This window comes from Zalophus californianus, chromosome 6 (assembly GCF_009762305.2).
Source record: "Zalophus californianus isolate mZalCal1 chromosome 6, mZalCal1.pri.v2, whole genome shotgun sequence".
Taxonomy (NCBI): Eukaryota; Metazoa; Chordata; class Mammalia; order Carnivora; family Otariidae; genus Zalophus; species Zalophus californianus.
In genome coordinates, this window is record NC_045600.1 from 113,198,970 (window position 1) to 113,207,645 (window position 8,676).

The 8,676-nt window shown below is 57.9% G+C and overlaps 1 protein-coding gene across 2 annotated transcripts; it reads left to right on the forward strand.

Moving 5' to 3' along the window:
• The first annotated feature begins 3,631 nt into the window (after positions 1-3,631).
• On the forward strand, positions 3,632-6,794 carry ISLR (immunoglobulin superfamily containing leucine rich repeat). 2 transcript variants are annotated; one of them, XM_027571065.2, is made up of 2 exons: positions 3,632-3,969; positions 4,772-6,794. In XM_027571065.2, the coding sequence occupies exon 2, from the start codon at positions 4,780-4,782 to the stop codon at positions 6,064-6,066; it is 1,287 nt and encodes a 428-aa protein (XP_027426866.1). In that variant the 5' UTR covers positions 3,632-3,969; positions 4,772-4,779; the 3' UTR covers positions 6,067-6,794. The 2 variants fall into 2 exon arrangements, with proteins under 2 accessions (XP_027426866.1, XP_027426865.1); XM_027571064.2 differs by lacking the exon at positions 3,632-3,969 and adding an exon at positions 4,401-4,571.
• The last annotated feature ends 1,882 nt before the right edge of the window (positions 6,795-8,676 follow it).

Below are 8,676 nucleotides of genomic sequence, written 5' to 3' on the forward strand. Positions count from 1 at the left end.
CATGTACACACACCCACATTGAGTTCCCTCCCTAGCCCCGTCTTGTCAAGAGCCCAGGCGGGCCTCTCCATCCCAGGAAACCCCCAGGAAACTTCAACCAGGTCTGCCAGGAGCTCCTGAGCTTCCTCACAATGAACCCCACGAGCTGGGGAGGGAAGACAGGGTGGGATGGACATTCTTAGAATGTCCTATCCTAAGGCACCATGTGACCCTGTCCCTGTCCCAGTGTGACTCTGGGTACATCCCAGGCACTGTGTGACCCTGGGCACATCCCTGTCCCAGTCTGGACCCTGAGTGCCTATCTGAAAACGAGGTAGAGAAAGTGACCTCTACAGTATTTTATTTCTGGCATTTGATGGCCATGCAATTCGCCTGTTCATCAAGTCAAGGAATATTTATTGAACATCTTTTCTGTGCCAGGGGTTAACAGAAACCGGGAGGACAAGTTGTCTGCCTTCAACGGGCTTCCTCTTTAGCAGAGGACTCTCACATTAAACCTGTAGGAATAGATTTCTGCCAAGTGAAGTAACTGAGGAAAGCTCCAGTAGGAAAGACAGAGTCCCAAACAAGCCAGCCAGCAAGGGAACAGGCCATGCAGACAGAAGGAAGCCTAAACAGAAAAACGGGAAAGCTATTACTATATGCACAGAAATCAAATATAGTATCCTTGCAACAAGAACGGGGTACAGCATGTTTTAAAGAGAACATTCAGCAAATGGAAAGGAATCCTTGAGATTTAACATGTATACAGCAAACACTCTATGAGAAGGGTAGAATGGTAACAGAGAGGAGACCTCCTCGAAACAGGCGCAGGAAGGCACAGAGATGTGACAAAGGAGGGACCAGCGAGTCAGGGGTCCCTCTGGGAAGAACCACGTCTCGTTAACTGGGGTTCCAGAAAGAGAGAACAGACAAAATGGAGGTCAGGAAATCTTAAAGGAGTAAATCAAAAACCTTCCCAGAGCTGGAGAACATGAATTTCCGATTTGAAAGGGTAGGCCCTCAGCAAGGCACAGCAGGGTGGATTATCTGCTCATGGAGAGAGAGCAGGTCCTACAGGCTTCCGGAAAGACATATCCCAGGTGGCGGGCACAGAATCGATGCCCCACCAGCTGTGGAGCCCCCCACACCAGCCCTGGAAGCAACAGCAAAGTGACGACTTCAAAGGGAGGGCCCCCATTAACATTCTGGGGAAGAGAGCTCCCTCTGGAGTTCTATACCCAGCCCGACTGTCACTGGTGGGAGGCGGCACCAGAGTCTTCAGACAGCCAGGCTCCCAACAGCCCTCCCACACACCTTCTCTGGAAGGTGCTGGAGGGCGGGTTCTGCCAAAGGAAAAGTGTAAACTAAGAAGGGGAAGACGTGGGACCCAGGAAGCAAGAGGTCCCAGCCCCGAGAGCTGAGGAACGAACCCCTGAACAATGGAGGTGGGCCATCCCCTGTGCCCGCGGCATAGCCAGCATCCAAATAAACTGAATGGGAGCAGGTCAGAAGGCTCAGGGAGAGATGCTCCAAGATAAAGCTGATAGAGTACTTTATATGTTTACTTATGTTGAGTACTTCATATTTACCCAACTGGGGGAGAGTAGGCAATTGAACTAGTGATAAGCATGAAAAACAAAAAACCAAGTCCCCTCCCCCCACCCAGATAAAGACAATTAACTCCAAGGAAAACAAGAGTCATCAAGAAAGACAGTAAGAGCTCTGCAGAAAAACCAGGGAGGTCTATGAGGACAATTAATGGGGGTCTCAGCAGCTTTAGTGGTCTCAGAAGGGGCTGCTCCAATGAGATGATGTTTAATGGAAGCCTGAAATGCCAAAAGGTTCCAACCACAGCAGGAGGGTCTGAGGGCGAGGAGGATCTTTGCACTCTGGGCCGGATGGAGACCGTGAGCTCCTTAGAGCCCCTCGGAGGTGGCACGGCCCTTGTGTGAGTGAGGTGGTGTAGGGGCTATACAAAAGCACAGTGAAGCCCCTCCACCGGGAAACCCTCCGTGACTGACACTGAGGTTGCAGATTCTCCCCTCTGGTATATTGAACTCTGGATGTGTGTGCGTCCAGCCTCTAGTGGATCCCCCCAAATTCTCCAGCACAATAACAATGATGCCAGACAAGGCTTTGCCTGCAGTGGGACGGAACTCAGACTTCGAGAATATTCTCTGAGTTGGGTACCAGACTGGGGTGTTTTGCAGGGGGCACACTGTGTTTGCCAGGACTTCTGCAGCCTCACTTGGTGACAGGGGAATGGGGGTGTGATGAGCTTCGATGAGGGCTCCCCGGGGATGCTTTTGGCCGAAGACGATACTGTTTGTCTTGGCCCTGCCAGGAGGGTAAGTTGAGTCCTGAGCAGAATTCAGCCAGATGTACAGACAGGAGGAGAAGGAAGGTTGCAGGAGAGGGGCTGAGGGGTTATGAGCAGGCTTATGGTGTAGAGGGCAAAATTATGTAGTCTACAAAGTGCTTTTCGGGAACTCTCCCATCTTTTGGTTTCTCCTCTGGCTCTCTTGTTTTGGGCCCCTTTCTCCTCCCCATTCCCACTCCTCTGGGCCCTCCTTGGTGGGGAGAAAGATCAGATACCCTCGCCCTGGAGGCATATGTCCCTTCCACACAGTTAGTGTGGGAACAGTGCAGCCCAGAAAGAAAACGGTGGCCCCCCACCCCAGGACGTGCAACACCAGTGGTGGGATTTCAAGCACTGTGAGGACACGGAGAGAATATTCTGGAAGGAGTGCGGCCCTCAACCTCACCCCTGCCTGTCAGGTGGGCAGTCCTGGGTAATGGAACTTTGTCTGTGAGCCTGGGTATCTCAGAATCCCAGCCAGAGAAACTGAAGCCTGACCCAGCCCTGTCCTGAGTTTCCTGCTATGGGGTTCAGAACCTTGTCACCCCTCTGCCTGCTTCCCTGACCCCTCCCCACCTGGCGCAGTGGGGAGCCGAGTCTGGGGCCTGGGTGCCTTAGCACCTCTCTGGACAACATGTGTTTAGAGCAGCCTGGCCTCGGAGCCAGCAGGCAGGCCTGACACAGACGAGGAAGATGTGTTTTCTTACAAAAACAGGACTAACATCTTGGTTTCTTACTGAGGTGTTGGAGCCTGGCGGGCTTTTCACACACTCTGGCCTTCTCAGCTTTTCATTGAAACACACCATCACCCCCACAAACACATGGACACAAAGACACACACTTCTACACACCAACACCCCCCCCCCCACATACGCACACAGACTCAATCTACCCGGACGAACGCAGAGACAACACCCAGAGACACAGTCTCACGCCTACACAAACACAACTCAAACATTCACAAACACACAAATTTACACACACGGTCTTACACCTACATCCACACAAACACACAAACTCATCCACACATCGAAACGTCACACAATGTGCATACGTGATCACTCATACGGACCCAGCTAGGAGAAGTTTCCCCCCGCCCCCCCCCTTTTCTCGTTTGAAGTGCGGTTAAAAGTTTCCCACCTTCCATGGGATTTGATTTTTACTCTTCGCTCCATAAAAATCTTTCCAGCCCCATCTTCTGTTGGGTCCTGTACAGCTAGTGCTGTGTCTTTAAGGAAGTTGAAGCTGCTAAAAGTGAGAGAGAGGGAAAAAAAAGAAAAAAATTGGCATCTTTTCCCCCTCAAGTTTCTGGTGTCACTTATGAAACACGGGTCCTTGCTGCTGCAGAGAAGTTGTTTTGCTAGAAGGAGGGAGTGTCCAGGCTGCCTTGGGCTCCCTTCCTGCAGCCTCCTCTCAGCGGGGCCCCAGGCACCCTGTCCAGGGAAGGGCGGGCACAGGCGAGCAACTTGACGGTGGGACAGGAACCAGGCTGCCCCTTCCTCCAGCCTCCTCATCCTCCCTCGGGCACCCTGGGCCCTGCAGCCTGTCCTGAGCTGACTCTGTCCTTTGTTGCTCTTTGGTTCCATCTTAGGAGAGGAGCCACTTGGCTAAGAAAGAGTAGTTTGAAGGTAAGCCAGCGGGAAAGGGGGAGGCCTGCTGGGCACAGGGGCTGGACTGCCCGGTACTTTCCTGTCGGTTCGGGGTGCTGCGGACAATCCCTTGTTTGGATCTGGGCACGGGGCATCTGCCCCGCCAGCAACCGTATCCCCGGAAATCCCAACAGCATTTGGGCTGAGCCACTGGCCTCGCCCAAGCCAGCTGAGAGGTCCTGGCGGGGCTTTATTTAGGCAGCTGCCTGGCGCAGTTTGAACCGAACAGGCCATGGGTGTGATTCTGTAGAAAGGGTTTGGTGTCTGCCGTGGTCATAGCCCGTAGGAGCAGGAGGGGGGCAGATGGGGTGGATGGGGGTGGTGTGCACTGCACAAGGGGCCCTGTCTGGGCCGGGGCAAAGCAAACCTATGGGGGGCTCCGGTGGGAGGGACTGTGGCCAGGATGTGGGAGGGTAGGAGGGAGGTTCTGCTGAGTGCTGGGGGAGGGGGTGGCTGAAAACGGATTTCAAGTCATAAAGTCAGCTCCGGAGCTGGCCGAGGCAGGGAGCGCTCTCTGCTCAGAGGAGGCGCTGGGGTCCTCTTCCGTCCGGTCTTCGCCTCTTCTGGCTGCATGACCTCCGGCAAGTCCTAGCCCTTCTTTGGGCCTCGGTTTCCCCCTCTGTAGAATGGGCTGCGGGCTAAGGTGGTGCTGGGTCTTAGCTGGATTCTGTGGGGCAGGACCTTCTGATGGGGAAGAGCCCTATCTGGCTGGGGTCCTGAGAGGGACGAGTGCCTTGCGTGGGTCCTTAGGGTCACCTTGGCGGCATGCCCTTCTCTGCAGGAGGTGGGATGCAGGAGCTACGTCTGCTGTGCTGGGCGGTCCTCCTGGGCCTGGCACAGGCCTGTCCTGAGCCCTGCGACTGCGGGGAGAAGTACGGCTTCCAGATCGCCGACTGCGCCTACCGTGACCTGGAGGCCGTGCCACCCGGCTTCCCCGCCAACGTGACCACGCTGAGCCTGTCAGCCAACCGGCTGCCGAGCTTGCCAGAGGGGGCCTTCAGGGAGGTGCCCCTTCTGCAGTCACTGTGGCTGGCGCACAACGAGATTCGCGCAGTGGCCGCCGGCGCCCTGGCCCCGCTGGGCCATCTCAAGAGCCTGGACCTCAGCCACAACCTCATCTCTGACTTTGCCTGGAGCGACCTGCACAACCTCAGTGCCCTCCAGTTGCTCAAGATGGACAGCAACGAGCTGACCTTCATCCCCCGGGACGCCTTCCGCAGCCTCCGCGCCCTGCGCTCGCTGCAGCTCAACCACAACCGCCTGCAGACGCTGGCTGAGGGCACTTTCGCGCCGCTCACCGCGCTGTCCCACCTGCAGATCAACGATAACCCCTTCGACTGCACCTGCAGCATCGTGTGGTTCAAGACGTGGGCCCTGACCACGGCCGTGTCCATCCCGGAGCAGGACAACATCACCTGCGCGTCGCCCCACGTGCTCAAGGGCACACCGCTGAGCCGCCTGCTGCCGCTGCCCTGCTCGGCACCCTCCGTGCAGCTCACCTACCAGCCCAGCCAGGACGGCGCCGAGCTGCGGCCTGGCTTCGTGCTGGCCCTCCACTGCGACGTGGATGGGCAACCGGCGCCCCAGCTTCACTGGCACATCCAGACACCGGGCGGCACCGTGGAGATCGCCAGCCCCAACGTGGCTGCTGACGGGCAGGCCCTGCCCGGCGCCCTGGCGGCCGGCAGCCGGCCGCGCTTCCGGGCCTTTGCCAACGGCAGCCTGCTCATCCCCGACTTCGGCAAGCTGGAGGAGGGCACCTACAGCTGCCTCGCCACCAACGAGCTGGGCAGTGCGGAGAGCTCGGTGAACGTGGCACTGGCCACACCTGGGGAGGGCGGCGAGGATGTGCTGGGGCGCAGGTTCCACGGCAAAGCGGCCGAGGGGAAGGGCTGCTACACGGTGGACAACGAGGTGCAGCCCTCGGGTCCGGAGGACAACGTTGTCATCATCTACCTCAGCCGCGCTGGGGGCCCCGAGGCTGCAGCAGCAGGAGAAGGGGGCCCTGGGCAGCAACCCCCTGGCCTGCTCCTGCTAGGCCAGAGCCTCCTCCTCACCTTCCTCACTTCCTTCTAGCCTGCTCCCACACCCCCACCCTGGGCCGCAACGCCAAGGCCTCCCTGACTGCCCCCCCCCCCCCGCCATCACAGATGTCCCTTAAAAGTGTCACAGGGCGCTGAGGGTGGCAACTCCCAAGCCTGCATGGGGGACTTCGCGTCTTCCTACCTCCCTTCTCATCTCTTCTGGAATACTCACCACTCCCAACTTCTAAACTTGCTCGAAGCTAGTGACCACAACAGGACCTGATTCCATACTCACCGTCTACGGTGCTGATTGCTGCTAACCACCCTGCCCATGCTCCCCTATCAGGGCGATGCCCTAACCAACTGGGCGAAGCCTCACCAATGGCATTCCAGGCACTGGGACCGACAAGCTGGCAAAGGCTGGGGGCACGGGGCTGGGGTTGGGGGCTTGGCAGGGAGGGACCCTGAAGCAGACAGGGCACAGGGGGGAGGAATAGGGTCTAGGGGCAGTGGTTGGCATGGCTCTGGGCTCTTGGTGACCTGCTTGAGCTCCTGCTGCCTCTTGGCATTCTCTGATGATCTGGGGGCTCGGGAATCAGCGCCCTCATCTCAGACAGGACTGGAGGATCCAGGATGGCCTGCATCTTTTCCCGCCCTGGGCCCCTCCACCCTGGACAGCTGTCCTACCTTTTCTCCAAGTATGCATCTGTAGCCTGCCCCTCCAAAGAGGCTAGCCATCCCAGGGGCGGCCGAGAAATAAACAGCATTTCTGATGCTCGCTTTGTGTTTCTCCCTGGCATTTTGTCTGAATCTAGGACCCCTCCTTACCAGCCCGGTTGGGATAGGACAGGGCGCTGGAGAGTCAGGACGCCCAGGCTGCCTGTGCACACGTGGCGGGGCCCGCGAGGCACACAGACTGTGCAGCAGGCAGCGCGAGAGGGGCGGGCCGGTGGGCCGGGGACTGGGCCTCGAGCTGAGCCGAACGGCAGATGTTCTCTCTCTTCAAACTAGCCCACAGGACAAATGGGGGTGCGGGCCTGATAACCATTACAGAGGCTTCCCTGGGGTCCTGGTGGCCCTGAGCAGGGCTTCCTGCCAGCAGTGGCCTGGGGAGGCCTCGTGGAGGGGGACGGGGAATGGGAGTCCCCGGCTTGTGGCCGTTCTTCCGGGTCCAGCTCCTGGAAGAGATGGGAGGAGATGAGGCACAGACAAGACAAGATGGAGAGGAAAGAGCAAGGAGGAGCTGGGGACACAGGGCAGTGGAGAGAGAAGGCGGAGAGAGAAGGACTCAGAGAATAAGAGAGCAGCTTCGAGGGGGAGGAGACGAACAGTGCTTTCCAGGAAGAGGAAACGGTGTTCCTGGAGGAAAGTCTGGCCTTGCCTTGGAGACTTTCCCACACAGCAGGTGGATCACTGACTGACGTGGGGCGGGAGTGAGGTCCTGGCAGCATCTTGCGGGTCTCTTAGAGTGGGGAGCACATACATGGAGTCGGAACCTGGAGACTGATCCCCGTATCTGTGCCCAGTCCGAGATGTGTCTCCGTCCCCACCCCTTTCCAGACTGAAGGGTGCTGCCCACAGGGACAAGACACCACCCCCTCCCCCCCGGGAGAGGCTCTGCGGCCTCCCAAGCTCTGCGCTCGAGACTGTTGAGCCCAGCAAAGTGGAGGCAGGGAGGCCAAGGAGCCTGGGGTTGCAGCTGTGAGCCTTGGAGGCTGGCCAGCTCCCCATCCCCCTCCTCCTGGTCCCCAGGCAGAACCTCCCCCAACCCCCTCAGCAGCTCGTGGCTTCGGCTGAGCTGATGTCACCAGCAGCACATGTCAAGGGTGACTGCGCATCTGGTGGAAAGAGCAGGATGGACCCAAGTCCCCTGTGCCGCCTTGGGCAAATCACTGCCCACCTCCGGGCTTTGGTTTCCTCAGAAAACAAAGGACGGGTAGGATGCTTAAGTGTCCGATTGACTCTGATTATCTAAGGCTTGATATCTTAACCCAGCTCGGACCCCTGACTTCTCTGGCTCCATTCACAGCACAGCAGGCTTGTCTTCTGGAAGTGGGACCTGGGCCCAAGACCTGAGTGAGGGGCAGCTGAGGAACACTGTGCTCTGAATGAACTAGCCACTTCCCTGCTTTAAAGTCCTCCGTGGCTCCCCCAGCCCTCAGGGTGAAGCCCGAGTTCCCCAGCCAGCCATGCATCACCCCTGTGCCTGATTCTCTGATGAGAATCACTGTTCCGTGCCTCTGCTGGGCCTGCTGATTAATTGTCCCCTTAACCGTCTGTGATGTGTTACCCTCTGCACCTTTACATATGTCGTTCCTTTGGTCTGGATGCACTTCCCCTCTTTCTCCCTTGGCTAAGTCGGTTCAAGCACCACCTCCTCCAGAAAGCCTTCCTGGATGCCGTTCCCACTACTTCCCAGTGTGGATGAGGTCCACACCTCTGGCTCACACAGCCCTGGGCATCCGGTGTCCCAGCCTGACCACACTCTACTCTGTCTGTTTCCCTGTTAAGGGCAGAGAGCCAGTTTGCCTTCTCATCCCTGTGACCCTGTCACCAACACGGGGCCAGGAAGACATTTTTCAGCGGACTGCAGTGGGATCAGAGCCTGCCCTCTTTGCTCTCCTCATGGGCAGCCTTAAAGGTGGGTGTGAGCTCCCTGGCC